Source organism: Acipenser ruthenus, chromosome 20, assembly GCF_902713425.1.
Source record: "Acipenser ruthenus chromosome 20, fAciRut3.2 maternal haplotype, whole genome shotgun sequence".
Classification (NCBI taxonomy): Eukaryota; Metazoa; Chordata; class Actinopteri; order Acipenseriformes; family Acipenseridae; genus Acipenser; species Acipenser ruthenus.
The window spans coordinates 32130649-32145849 of NC_081208.1; the positions used below are offsets into that span (position 1 = coordinate 32130649).

Consider the following 15201-nt stretch of genomic DNA (forward strand, 5'->3'; position numbering starts at 1 on the left):
ACACCCTTCCCTTAATCGCATCACAACACTCTGTTTGAATGTTGCATATGGAATCTATATAAACTCAAGAGTAGTGCTGGATTGACAGGAAGAGCAAACTGCTTTAGAATTCAAACACTGTATGTTCCAAAATGTTTATATATAAATGTATCTCTAAATATCTTCAGTGAAGCATGCTCCTAATTATGCAAGTTTTAAAAAGTTTCACGCAGAACAGGGAGTGTTGAAAAGCACAATGGAGACTGCCGAGGGGTCGATGGGTTTGGGCGATGTCATCCCTTGCCAATGAGACTTGGTCTGAACCGTGGGCTAGCAGTGACCTCCGCAGCACTCTCTCTGTCTCCTGAGGTTTCTGTAGGCTAGCCCCTGAGCATGCCTGCCTCCTCAGAGAGACCTGGTGCACTCTGGGTGTCTAGTTCTGTCTCCTGCAGGATCGGCGTAGTCGGCTACACAAATACTCCATAGTCAAGTTTTCTTTAATGCCGCTTTGCATTTTAATACCACTAGTCTCAGGAATACTGAATCTCCAACTCCCTCAGGCTATCCATCTTTTTCTAATCTGTCTGTTGGTTTGTACAGCATATCTATGATGACAGATTCACTCATACAAATTAAAAAAATAATAATAATAAATATATGAAGTCATCAAAAACCCATCCATCAAATAGTGGGCTTCAAATGATGAATATATATATATATATATATATATATATATATATATATCTATCTATATATATATATATATCTATCTATATATATATCTATCTCCTGTTTAGACAAATGAATCTGAAACAAACAAAACCCTCTTTATGCAAGTAAAGGTTCCGAGCTTCAGTGCGCAGCTCGTTAATGCGGCTCTGTAAATGCCGCTGCGGTTTCTTCTTTACATTGTTGCAGTACAGCACCTGTCTGAGAGCCCAGGTTGAGCCGATACTAATGAATGAACCCCGGCCTCCATGCGGATCAGTCTCCTGCTCGGGCTTTTCAGTAGAATAGCTGATGAGCAAACCCAGGGAGTCGCCCTCCTGACTTCAGTAGAGAGGATGCTGACACGCACAGTATAGCGGGATATCTAATAGCTTCCAGTGGGATACCAAGTTTTATCCCATAAGTGAGGAGGGCTTAATCACACAACAGTGCCCAAGGCATAGGAGGGAGGCATGCTTTCCAGAGCTCTCCAAGTGGGGATTAATGTACTATCCCAACGAAAGCCATTAGGTATTTTGTTTATACCACACAAAGCTGCCGGGTGAGTTTTGTACCGGAGCTGTAATCTGTCTTGTGGGATGAGCTCCACCCGCGCCGCAGTGAGTCTCTGAAACCATGCCGGAAAAGAAAGCCGCGGTGTGGAGGAATGGCTTTGATTCAACCTGCAGTGGGTGCATTCTGTGTTCCCACTCTCTGTATCGCGGGTTCCTGAAACGAGAGAAGACCTTGTGCTCCTTGAATCACCTTGGAATTCATTTTCAACCAAAAGCATTAACTATTTTAATATTTTTTGTGTTTTATTTTTTAATTAGTTTTTGTTTTAAAAACACATAACGGTACCAAAGCATGCAATAAACTACACTTGAACACAATAGCATGAAGTTCCCTTGTCTCTCAACACTGGAAACCACAAGTTGCCGCCTTTTCAATAATTAAGAACATGATGATCTGTACTTCTTTATCTCCCTGTGGAAGCAAAGCCATTTCATAAAAACACAGCCTGTTCATTACACCAGCAGAACATACTTCTGGGAACTTGAACTTCTACTCATTGATACTTTGCACCTCCTGTTGTTTGTTCTGGAAAAGCCGTTCCATTGTTCTTAGTGAACTATTTTATTAGAGAGCCTCTTTAAAGAGTCGAGTGCTGTCTTGCTGTGAAGAGGCAGGGTTGGTATCTCTGGGAGCACGCGGGCTGACAAACAACGCTAGCTTTTGTTTGCTTCCTGTAAAAGCCAGCAGCCTTTAATAAATTAAACCTTCTTTTAAGAATCACAATTAAAAATGTGTGTTCTAATATCCCTGATGGTTTGGGCTTTGTGGGGGAATTGTTTCTCATCATCATGCACGGATTCTGTGCAAGTTGTTTGATCTCCGCCCGTGCTCTGTTCAAAGTGCCATCTCACAGACTGCACTGCCTTCAGCAACGTTTGCAACATTAGCACACAATAATGGAACAGCTTAACACTGTTTAAGAGGCTCAAGAAATGCAAATAGCACTACATATTTCTAACTGTGAGAGCAGCAATTAGCATTCAGAATTTCAGTACAAAAATAAATTGTGTCAAGGATGTGTTTGTCCCCCGGGGGATCCGTTTCTAGTTTAACGTGGGGGCCTGCGCTGTACTGTGTGTATGCTTTTGAAAGCCTGACTGGGCCCAGAATGCGTTGAAACGTGGACTGCACTGTAGCATGGCCTGCCAGTACAAGAAGATTGACAGGAAGATGGAATCCTGCCTGTCTGAGGGTTCTGAGCTGGGATCTGAACTTGGTCTAGTTGTGTATCGTGCAGCTTCAGCCTTGAAGGATACAAGCCTACAATGCTACTCTGACCCCATGAGGCAGGTTAAAACTGGACCCCTCTCCCTTTTTAATTGTGTTTATATGGGTTACAGTTGTTTATATCTGCATTGACTTCAAAGGCACCAGAGAACCTTTGAAAGGTTATCTATCTTCAACGATTACATTAGATTACAAGGACGACAGTTGAGAATCCCTACCACATAGCATTGCTGCTTTGTCTCTTTCTTTTCTCTTTGACACTTCAGTTGCTAGTCTGCAGAGTAAACTCCCTCTAAACCTGCCAGCAAAGAGTTCCTTCAAACAGTTTTCTTGGTTGGATGCATAACAACAAGAAACAATCCAAAGAAGCCTCGAATGCTTTAGGCCGCCTTTGTTATGAAGAGCCATTACCTGTCATAATGTTAATTACTGAATGGCTGTTTCTCTAAAACCCTCAACGTACTTATTTACACAAAATGATAGATAGAAAATAATTATTTTAATAGTAACTGTAGTAACTTGCTGTATTTTATATTTTAGCTTGTTTCTTAGCTTAGTGTAATAACGTGTTACTTTTGTAAGGCGTCGTGCATACGGGCATCTGTCAAGCAAATACAAAAAAAGAAAGAAAGAAAAAACAGGCTAAGCTCCTGCTGCCTTCAAACCAAAACTAAAAGCTTATTACTGTGCTGAGAATACCTTGTTTCCAGCTAAATATGGCCGCTCGTTTTCACTGCCTTTTCTCAGGTACAGCTAACCTAAGATATTCTATGTATTTCTATTCTATTAAATGGAACATATTTGAGCTAACCTTGGAAGTATTTGCGCTACGTCAAAGGTCAAACGGCATTCAAACATTGAAGCTCGAGCCTCTATTGAAATCATCTTTTAAATGTATCAGTGTTCCTTTAAATCAATAAATGCAGGGGAGAAACTAAAATATTATATGACAAAACCCAAGTTTTTGTATTTCTTTACATTTCTCATACTACATAGAAAAAATTATAATTATGAAGTTTTAAAACCAGATACCTTCAGATTATTAGTAAATTGAAACATCATATATGCCACTGACTCACCAGATGATTATACAGACTAGTTTAAGTATAACTCGAACGTCATCATGAAGTCTGTATTTGTTTGACCCCGTTGCCATAATGCACGTCACTGGGAAAAGTATGACTTTACATTGTAAAATGCTGCAAGGAAAATGAAATGCATATTTTTCACAGTAAATTGTAAGACGCTGAAAACAACTTTTCGTTTTTGCTTAAGAAATCAGCTCTCGGCTCGCCAACACCCGCCATTGCCACAGTTCACATTCCAAGCACACTGATTTTTCAGTTACCAAAATATTTTTAAGACGGAAAATCGGCTATAGACGGAACACTCCCACCCCTGTCTTCAATACGCCTGTGTACAGTAGTACTTTGCACAGTAGTATTTTCTTTGTACAGTAGTATTTTCTTTGCACAGTAGTACTTTGCACAGTAGTATTTACTTTGCTCAGTAGTATTTGGCAGTGGCACACATTTGATCTTTTGACTTGGTGTGTCTTCCATAGCATTTGCTCAACGCTGTCCAGCTCCTCCCCGATTTCACTTTTTTGATTTTGCAATGTGCAGAGATGCAAGACACAATGCTTTCAGGGTTTTTTTTTTTTTTCTTAAAACACGCTTCTTGGCGAATAGATTCCTTTTTTTTTCTAAGAAATAAACCACAGCTTTTGTTTGTGCATTCCAGGTAATTAAATGCCTTTTAAATTTGGAAGCCTTCATGCTTTCCTTTGCAAGCATTTCGAGGCACAACACACACTTTGGGGCTGGATCATTTTCAGTCCCACACACAATGAAGCCAAACTCAACGTAACTGTGGTCATATTTCTGTGATACAGGTTTGCTTTTTTTTCAGGTGGAGGCATTGGACTTGTACTTAGATCTCTAGTACTCTCTTTCATTTTAAAAAGTATCAATTTTAACAAATTGTTTCCATTTAATACACAGTACCAGCCTAACTACCGCTCACTGGTGAGGTGACTTTCAGTTGGAGCGTGCGATAGCTTTCTGGTCCAGACCATTTTACATGTGGGGGGGGGGGGGCTACATTGTGTAATTTTTTTATAATCTATTTGTCTAGTAGTGATCTTATCGTTTTGTTTTCTCAGATTAAAAATATTTAGGGTCATTATTTTCTGATTCATTTCAAACTAAAAATATGTTTGTTTAACTTTGTTTGGTTCTGTGACTCACCCCAATACCAGTGGGTCGTGACCCATAGTTTGGGAACTGCTGGTCAAAACTAAAGGGTCCAGAAAGTTAACAAAAGACAACATTTATTTTGAAATGATCGTCAAACAGCGAGGTTTGGGGATAAGTTAGGGAAGTATTTAAAGCACTGGTCCCAGGCAAAGCTGCTGTCGACTATGATCTAGTTAGTATAACGTCAATGACTCCACTCCAACCCTGAAGTACCATGTGACCAACAGGCAGCAAACACTGTAGAGCTACTGCTGGAGGTGAGGCAGGAAGGAGAGTTTGGTTTTAGAGTTGATCAGAGCTGTCTGGACAGGAAGGAGAGTTTGGTTTTAGAGTTGATCAGAGCTGTCTGGACAGGAAGGAGAGTTTGGTTTTAGAGTTGATCAGAGCTGTCTGGACAGGAAGGAGAGTTTGGTTTTAGAGTTGATCAGAGCTGTCCGGGAGGGAAGGAGAGTTTGGTTTTAGAGTTGATCAGAGCTGTCCTCCCTGGTATGTCCCTCATGTGGTCACAGTAGCAGTAATTGGAAACCTGCGTCTGTCTTCCACACATTCCCCCCCCCCCCCCCCCCCCCCCCCAGTGAATGCACAATAGGCCGACAGATTGTGACAGCAATGTGTAACTTTGTGTTTTAGCACTGACTTGCTAATATGAATCCAGAAATTCGCCTAATGAAGGCGGAAATTCCGTGTAGGAAAAATTTATGAAAAAGCTTTTAAAATGTTTTTATTTGCTAATGAAAAGTTTTTTTTTTTTTCGTTGTTCTTGGGAACGTTTAAGATTTGGCACAAGCTATCTCTGTGTGAGGTCCAGCTTAATCTCAGAGGGCAGTATTCAAGCAGGAGGCTTCCTTCATGACCCCCATTCACAAAGGATGTTTTGGGAACATCTGGTTTTAGTTTCTTGGTCCACACCTGCAGGGTATGGCCGTCTGAAGAACAGAGCTGCTGTGCCTCCAGCTTGGATATAAGGATGTGTGTGCGTGTGTGTGTGTGTCTCAGTCAAACCCACCTGCATTGAATGACCAACAGGGCAGGATGGCAGTAGACACTACTTCACACAATGAGTGTATAGAAAGGGTACCTAATCATGCTGTTAATGCTCAATTATTGGGATCCTTTAACATCCAGTTTTGAGATCAGTCGGCTGCTGGGAACCAGACGAGCATTGCTGGCGAATGGGCTCCCCTCCTTGGGACACGTTCCTCTGTTCTCTATAGAATAGCACCCCTGCAGTATCTGCTGATGCCTCTGGATGTGCTACCATCCAGACCCAACCCTGCTTAGCTTCTGGCATCAGACGAGATCCCAGTCGATGCTGCCACAGCTGCAGGCAGGCGAATAACGAGGGAGGATACCGTGCATTCATACACAGCGTCTCTTATAATTCTGTCCCAGCTAGGCATTCGAAATGGAAAGTAGTGTGCTGCAGAGGGGTTGGTTGGGAAAGCTAAACGTTGTTCCTGAGGTGGGCTGAGCAGCTTATTAAACTCCTCGTTTCCAGCTCCTTGCTAGCTGCCATTCTCAATCTGGTCAATTCAAATCTTGCTGCTCGACTAAACTCAAATATTAGTTTCTTAATGGAGCGTTAAGTGGGGGATGAGTGAAATCATGATTAGGTGTAATTTATGGTTGTTATTCTATTGGGAAAAGAGGATCTGTGACTTAAAGCTGGCATGCTGAGAAATGTATAAGGCAGCTGGAATCGTGATCTAACAGCAGCCCTGTCTTCTTTTCATTGTGTGCATGTGCCATGTATTAACACGGTTTGTTTTTAAAAATGAACATTGATATACTTTTTCATGCATGATTTAAAAAAATAAATAAATACAATATATATATATATATATATATATTATTATTTGTTTCTTAGCAGACGCCCTTATCCAGGGCGACTTACAATCGTAAGCAAATACATTTCAAGTGTTACAATACAAGTAATACAATAAGAGCAAGAAATACAGTAACTTTTGTTCAAGCAAAGTACAAGTGTGACAAACCACAATTCAATAATACAGCAGATAATAGTGATAGTTACATCAGGATATGATTAAATACAAAATACTACAGGTTAAACATTTGGCAGATTACAGTATTCTGAAGTACAGGATTAAATGCAGTAAAATAGGGGGCAGATAAAGAGCAAAATAAAGCACATTTAAATGAAGGGTGATAGTGTCCCAGGATACAAACAGAGGAGTTCTACAGGTGCTGTTTGAAGAGGTGAGTCTTAAGGAGGCACCGGAATGTGGTCAGGGACTGGGCAGTCCTGACATCTGTAGGAAGGTCATTCCACCACTGCGGAGCAAGGGTGGAGAAGGAGTGGGCTCTGGAGGCAGGGGAGCATAGCGGAGGTAGAGACAGTCTTCTAGTGCAGGCGGAGCGGAGAAGTCGAGTGGGGGTGTAGGGAGAGATGAGGGTCTGGAGGTAGCTGGGTGCAGTCTGGTCAAGGCATCTGTAGGCTAGTACAAGAGTCTTGAACTGGATGCGAGCGGTGATCGGGAGCCAGTGGAGTGAGCGGAGTAGTGGAGTAGCGTGGGCGAAGCGAGGCTGAGAGAACACCAGGCGGATTTTATATATATATATATATATAATTTAATTACTGCACCAGTTTTAACTGCAATACGCTATTAAGGAATCCCTTTGAAAGTTTACTCCTTGTAATGCACACCGGTGTTGTCCAGAACGTGCAGTTTTATTGAGAGGGAGTTGAGAGAGCCGCGGACGGTGTGCAGTTTTATTGAGAGGGAGTTGAGAGAGCCACGGACGGTGTGCAGTTTTATTGAGAGAGCCGCGGACGGTGTGCAGTTTTATTGAGAGGGAGTTGAGAGAGCCACGGACGGTGTGCAGTTTTATTGAGAGGGAGTTGAGAGAGCCACGGACGGTGTGCAGTTTTATTGAGAGAGCCGCGGACGGTGTGCAGTTTTATTGAGAGGGAGTTGAGAGAGCCACGGACGGTGTGCAGTTTTATTGAGAGGGAGTTGAGAGAGCCGCGGACGGTGTGCAGTTTTATTGAGAGGGAGTTGAGAGAGCCACGGACGGTGTGCAGTTTTATTGAGAGGGAGTTGAGAGAGCCACGGACGGTGTGCAGTTTTATTGAGAGAGCCGCGGACGGTGTGCAGTTTTATTGAGAGGGAGTTGAGAGAGCCGCGGACGGTGTGCAGTTTTATTGAGAGGGAGTTGAGAGAGCCGCGGACGGTGTGCAGTTTTATTGAGAGGGAGTTGAGAGAGCCACGGACGGTGTGCAGTTTTATTGAGAGAGCCACGGACGGTGTGCAGTTTTATTGAGAGGGAGTTGAGAGAGCCGCGGACGGTGTGCAGTTTTATTGAGAGGGAGTTGAGAGAGCCACGGACGGTGTGCAGTTTTATTGAGAGAGCCACGGACGGTGTGCAGTTTTATTGAGAGGGAGTTGAGAGAGCCGCGGACGGTGTGCAGTTTTATTGAGAGGGAGTTGAGAGAGCCGCGGACGGTGTGCAGTTTTATTGAGAGGGAGTTGAGAGAGCCACGGACGGTGTGCAGTTTTATTGAGAGAGCCACGGACGGTGTGCAGTTTTATTGAGAGGGAGTTGAGAGAGCCGCGGACGGTGTGCAGTTTAATTGAGAGGGAGCCGCGGACGGTGTGCAGTTGGAATCATTTTTTAAGAGCAGGGCATGCAGAACTTGTACAGAATATCTTCATGTCCAGGAACCTGGCTTTTGGTAAATGAGCTGAGACGAGCCAGCACGCTGGTAACCAGGTGGGCTCCTGTTAATAAAAGCACTGTGTTTAAAAAACACACCTCCATGTACAAGCAGCTGCACGCTGGAGACTGCCGGCCCGAGAGCTCTCTGGAGTGTCTCGTACCCGTTGCCGAAATCGTGTTGTGACACTCGCAGGCCTGGCTTAACAGCAGTCCTTTCTGAGCACTTCTGTAGGCAGGAAGGCCAGGTTCCCAGCATTGTCTGTCAAGTCAGGGCTCAGGGCTTTTCAAAGGAAGGTACAAGTCTATTGCTCTTGGCAGTTATGGAAATAAGTATTATGCAAAGTGAAAATGACTCTATCAAAACACATATTTGTGGTCTGATTCAGTGGGTTGTCCTGAACTGAAGTTTTACGGCTTGCTGAAGTCCTGAGTGCCAGTGTGACCTTAAAGTGAGCAAAACAGCTGAGCGTTTTAATGTGGTCTTAATCAGAGTATATGAATATCCCACGCTGCCTTCCTGTGTTCCTGGGTAAGCTGCTCCTCACAATCAGCCCCTGAGTGTGCTCTTCTGCTTCCTCCAGTGGAGCTCTGCTCACACTCCTGTTCGACCCTGTCATGTGCCACTGCTAACAGCCACATCCTGCTGGGGGTTCACAACAATGGGGCTGATTTCATTATTTACACTCGCGCTGCAATTCCAAGGCTCCTGTGGAAACGGCCAGCCCTTGATGGAACGATTCCATTGTGTCCTGGAAAGCTTCTTTTCCTGTTCTAGTATGCGCTCACGTCATGTGTGCTATTGGAATTTCTTGTGAATATGCGGAGTGCTCAGCAAAGCCATTCGGTATCCTGGCTGACAGCACTATCTACTGTTAGAAGAGCAGAAGGGTAGCATTAGGAAGCTGCAAGGTACCCGCTGATAAATGCCTTCAGCGTGGTATTCGTATTTGTTCTTTCAATAACTGGCTGTATCTCCGCATGTATTAAAACCCGGAATGGGTGAAACTGCTATGCAATAGGAGTCTTCTTTCCATCTCTGAAGTCTCTTACTAAATGAGATGCATTGGTGCAGTGTAGAGTTGTATTTGTTTTTCACTGTGGGGACACTTAGTTCACTGATTGTGCTTCTGTAATTAACAGGTGTCTGTGTGTAAACAGGTTGCTTTCTGTGTCACAAAAAAGTAAAAAAAAAAACAAACACAACAAAACCACACCTGCACTGTTTTAATGGATTCTGAAAGTGATTCCTTTTTAACCCCACTCCTCCCCCTTTCCCCTCCCCTGTTTCTTTCAGTGGAAGAAGGCGAGTCCTCCGCGTTTGCTCCAGGCTGGGGTTCCACGGCAGTGCAGACAGGTATAGACTTTATGTTATTAAATCGCCTGCTTGCCAGGAAGCTGTCAGATACTCTATATGTCACATTCCTGCACCAGGACCGGGGCTATCCACTGAATCAAAACCTGGAATATCAATTCTGTATGGCCCATAAAACCCAGGAAAAAAAAAAAGAGATGAATATTCTTCATACTCCAGAGAGCTATTGGAGCCCGTAGTTAATGGCTTTTTCTTTCTCTTTGTAAATCCCCTTTGAAGATTATTTTTAAAGTTGTTGTTCCCAACCCCTCTCCATACTGAACAGAAAAACTAACAATCACAATTGCACGGGCCACACAGATAGCTTTCAGTGTGCTTGACTTGCTGCACTGGGAGGGGTGCATAGGACTGGAGACCTTTTAGGATGTCAATATTACAAAGGACCCGCAATGGGCAGGGTATATAAACACAGACGCGCGCATGCACACACACACACACACACACACACACAGAGACGCGCGCATGCACACACACACACACACACACACACACACACACACAGAGACGCGCGCATGCACACACACACACACACACACACACACACAGGACGCACGCACACACACACACAGAGACACACACACACACAGAGACACACACACAGGACGCACGCACACACAGACAGACAGACAGACAGGACGCACGCAAGCACACACACAGACAGGATGCACACACACACAGACAGGACCCACGCACACACACACACACACACAGACAGACAGTACTTTGTGAGATGTGTAATAAAATGTGTCTTTAATCTTTTATCATGTACTCCTGTAGATTTTTGGGGATCATCCAATAAACTTTATTCCATACACATTTTACAGATATTTACAATAAGTGTTTGAAGACCCTCCATATGCATGTGTATATATGTGTGTGTGTGTGTGTGTGTAGATATATAGCCCCAGTAAGCAGCACATTGTTATATAGCTCCAGTAAGCACTGTAAAGCAGCACATTGTTAGCCAGTTTCCTGCAATACCAGTGATCTTGAGTAACTGAATCCAATCCCTGACCTTCTCCATTCTCCCCCCCCCCTTCACACCCCCCCCCTTTCACACTCCAAGACGTTCATTTTGTTCTTTATTATCTTCCAGTTTGCATTAGTCTTGTTCTGTGTAGCATTCCCACAAAGCAGCTAATATGAAACATGCTTTTTAGATTTTGGTTTCTGAGGCTGGGAAGGGCTTGCCAGGGCTGTACTCCACTCCTCGGGGTGCTGTGGTTTAAAAGTTTACAAGCGAAGGAGCTTTTTGTATGTATTTGATACACACACGCACAAAATAACACTGTCATCAAATGCACTTCAGAGAATAAAAAATGTACCAACTTGTACAGCAGGTAATAACCATCCTGTAGCAGTTCATAGGCTGACCAGTGAATACATTGGGTACTGAGTTTTGTATTCCGTTTGATTTCATAATTGCTTTTCCAGCCAATGAGCAGGTCTAATGCAGATTACTAACTAATATATATATAGTAATGTAGCCGGTCTCTGCTCGGGCTCTTCTTCACCCTTCACACAGCAGACCAGACACACAACTGAACTTTTAGCACATTTGTGCACTTTTTATTATTTACAGAAATAATACAAAACCCTAACTCCCATGTGGAGTGCTAAACTATACTTTCTTTTCCTTCACAATCTCTAAACTAGAACCCGGACGTCTAAGCCCTTTACTGGTTGCAAAAGCACTTTTACACGCACAGTTTTACCATTTTAAATAACACTGTGGTTCACACAGTATCTTTTAAATAAGTCTGCAGTTCACACAGTACATTTTTTCTTTGTTCCCAGCTCCCAGGCAGTCTCTTCCTAATAGAGCTTCAAACTCTCTTTTTATACTTTGTGGCTGTTTCCAATTGACACCAATGGTCTCATTTGGGAACAGCCACATTCACACATGTATTTGGCAGGGATAGGATTTAACCCCTTCCCTGCTAACCACCACCAAAACCCTAAAGCTTTATTTACAGACAGGGCTTTGCCCTCACACAATATATATATATATATATATATATATATATATATATATATATATATATATATATATATATATATATAAAATATATATATATATATATATATATATATATATATGATGGACATTGACAAAATGTTTTTGGTTTGTTTTTAATCACTCAATCATTCATCCATGACCGTGACACGCTTGCGTGACTATGACTGAAGCTTATACACTTAGTCACCTAATTAGTGAGACAGCTGATTGGGCACTGGATATGGACTCATTTCAGCTGTTGGATTGCAAGCTTGAATAAAAGCCAATAAAGAAAATACAGAAAAAAAAAAACAATATGCCACGTCTGTCAAGAGAGCAGCGCCTTCATGCAATCGACATATTGGAGGCTGGAGTAGGGCAGCGTACTGTGGCTCGCCGTCTTGGGTGCTCACAGCCAACAATTTCAAACCTGGTGAGACGGTATAATGACACACTCTGTCAATGACAGCGCCACAAACTTGGAGAGCAAGAGTCACAACACCTGCCCAAGATGGACAGATCATTTTGCAGCATCTTCGTGATGTTAATTTTTAAGCACAATAAAAAGTCACTGCATCTGCTCTAAAACAGAGTTTGTCGTGTTACGATCACATCTAGTGAATTTTATCCAAATATAAATGATAAGTTTCTTCTGATCCTCAGATAAATAGATATTATATATATACACAAAAAAATAAAAAAAATAAATAAATGTACATTTCCTATTTTAGCTGCACCCTTTGATCTGTTTTTGTCTTTGGCAGGGTTGTGCTGACATGTCATGTGTTTGTAATGCGAGCCTCTGATTCCCTATGTAACAGATTTCACAAGTAGACCTGCATCACTAATGACACCTGTGCAATATACATTGATACAGACGTATTAATATATCTACACTCTGAAAATGAATCCTCTCTCCATTTGTCACACTGCTTAAAATTAGACACGTTCACACCTTTTTAAAAATATGGGCTCCCAGACAATGATATAATCGGGTAAGTTGGGCTTTTTTTTCAGCAGCAGCAGCTAACTTTATTACAAATGTGAAAAGAAAGCAGTTTATATGCCACTGTCTCTGTCTGTCTGTCTGTTTGTGTGTCTCTCTCCTCTCTCTCTCTGTCTGTGTGTGTCTCTCTCTCTATCTCTGTCTGTGTCTCTCTCTCTATCTCTCTATCTCTGTCTCTCTCTCTCTCTGTCTCTGTCTGTCTCTCTCTCTCTCTCTGTGTCTCTCTTATTATTTATTATTTATTTCTTAGCAGACGCCCTTATCCAGGGTGACTTACAATTGTTACAAGATATCACATTATTTCACATTATACAGATATCACATTATTTTTACATACAATTACCCATTTATACAGTTGGGTTTTTACTGGAGCAATCTAGGTAAAGTACCTTGCTCAAGGGTACAACAGCAGTGTCCCCCACTGGGGATTGAACCCACAACCCTCCGGTCAAGAGTCCAGAGCCCTAACCACTACTCCACACTGCTGCTATCTCTCTCTCTGTGTGTCTCTCCTCTCTCTGTGTCTCTGTCTGTCTCTCCTCTCTCTCTCTCTCTCTCTCTCTCTCTCTCTCTCTTTCTCTCTCTCTCTCTCTGTGTCTGTCTTTGTCTGTGTGTGTCTCTCTCCTCTCTCTCTGTGTCTGTCTCCTCTCTCTCTCTCTCTCTCTCTTTCTCGCTCTCCCCCCCTCCCCCCCGGGATATATAATATATTTTTAATTTCCCACAGGTAATAATAGGAAAACAGTTTCGCTGCTCAAAGGAAGGCGGACGACAAGGAAAGACAGGCGTGATTATGTTTGTTAGCAGACTGTTGCAGATGTGCTCGTATACATTTTTAAAGTAAAGTCGGGTGCTACAGTAGACACAATGCTTCTCTGTATGGGTGCTTCTTGTTCCCAGGTGATAACTTAGTTACATATATATACATTCGAATACAATTCTCCCCTTGGTGATTTCTTATTTTCAAACAATGACACCAGAGACTGTGGGGGAGAAGTGCTTTTAATTTCAGGTAGTGTGTGTTTGCAGTTTAAGGCCTGGCTCCCACTGAATCAAGATGGGTGACTGGGTGAGAAGAAAATACACAGGCAAAGAAAAACTCGAGCAGTACATTCAGGAGCTTTAATAAAGTGATGCTGTGCACAATAGCCGTGCCTCCTGTTGCACTTTGACAGCCTCCTAACACAAAACAATTCAGGTTTGGTTTTTATTTGTATTCATTTTTTTTTTTTCTCCCGGGATGCAGAGCTCCCAAAAAAGCCTTAAAAAATGAATCTCTGGTGCCTAGTGCGTGGTGAAATTCATTCACTTTCACTTTCTCCTAATCCAGTTCTTTTGGTTTCACTGCAGAATTAGACAAACTATGTCCTCTTTACTCCAATAGCTGCTGCATCGCCAGGTTGGGAGTGAAAAGGTTTTTGTTTTTTAAATCGCAGTTGTTGCATTGCTATTGTACATTACAATAAGAGCAGCACGTAGTGAGCGTGTAATCATGACAGCCTGGTCCCCCATGTGCTCGTTAATGGTGAAAGGATCAGGGGCGCAGGCAGTGTGACTGCGTGATGACACAATGATCAGGGGTGCAGGCAGTGTGACTGCGTGATGACACAATGATCAGGGGAGCAGGCAGTGTGACTGCGTGATGACACAATGATCAGGGGAGCAGGCAGTGTGACTGCGTGATGACACAATGATCAGGGGAGCAGGCAGTGTGACTGCGTGGTGACACAATGATCAGGGGAGCAGGCAGTGTGACTGCGTGGTGACACAATGATCAGGGGAGCAGGCAGTGTGACTGCGTGGTGACACAATGATCAGGGGAGCAGGCAGTGTGACTGCGTGATGACACAATGATCAGGGGAGCAGGCAGTGTGACTACGTGGTGACACAATGATCAGGGGAGCAGGCAGTGTGACTGCGTGATGACACAATGATCAGGGGAGCAGGCAGTGTGACTGCGTGGTAACACCCAGCTACAATGGGATTCATTTACAGAAAGGGAGGATTTTATTTTAATACGAGTGAAACCTCTGAACGATCTCTCATTTATAATTGATCTGTATGACATTGACTTTTAACTTGACATGTCCCTGAAGCATGCACCTGTCCTGTAAGGACTGAGCCAGACATTCCAGATTGGTGTTTGTATTTTCATCAAGTTTTAAACTTTTGTCTTCAGTAAGCCTGGGTAGTGCACCTATCCCCTGGATGCTCCTGTTTTCTGAACCTGCAGAATCAGAGCATTATTGAAGGCTGCCACCGGGTTCAATAGTTTCTGTAATAAGTGTGACTGGTGCTCGTGCCCTGTGTGTAAATAAGTGCTTCCCCAGTACCCATATGTCTGAAGAAAGAGACTGACAGCTTTGCATCCTGCTGGGCCTCAAACTGGAGGAGCCGGGGA

The 15201-nt window shown here is 43.1% G+C and overlaps 1 protein-coding gene across 3 annotated transcripts in view; it reads left to right on the forward strand.

Annotated features, from left to right (window-relative positions):
- LOC117425917 (zinc finger protein 423-like) overlaps positions 1–15201 on the forward strand; it is a 116691-nt gene that overhangs the window by 11989 nt on the left and 89501 nt on the right. For 2 of the 3 annotated variants that reach the window (XM_058993972.1, XM_034043231.3), the window contains exon 2: positions 9721–9780. The exons of the other annotated variant lie outside the window; for it this stretch is intronic. In XM_058993972.1, coding sequence (XP_058849955.1) covers positions 9721–9780 — 60 coding nt within the window. The remainder of the gene's footprint in view (positions 1–9720; positions 9781–15201) is intronic. 3 annotated transcript variants of the gene reach the window in all.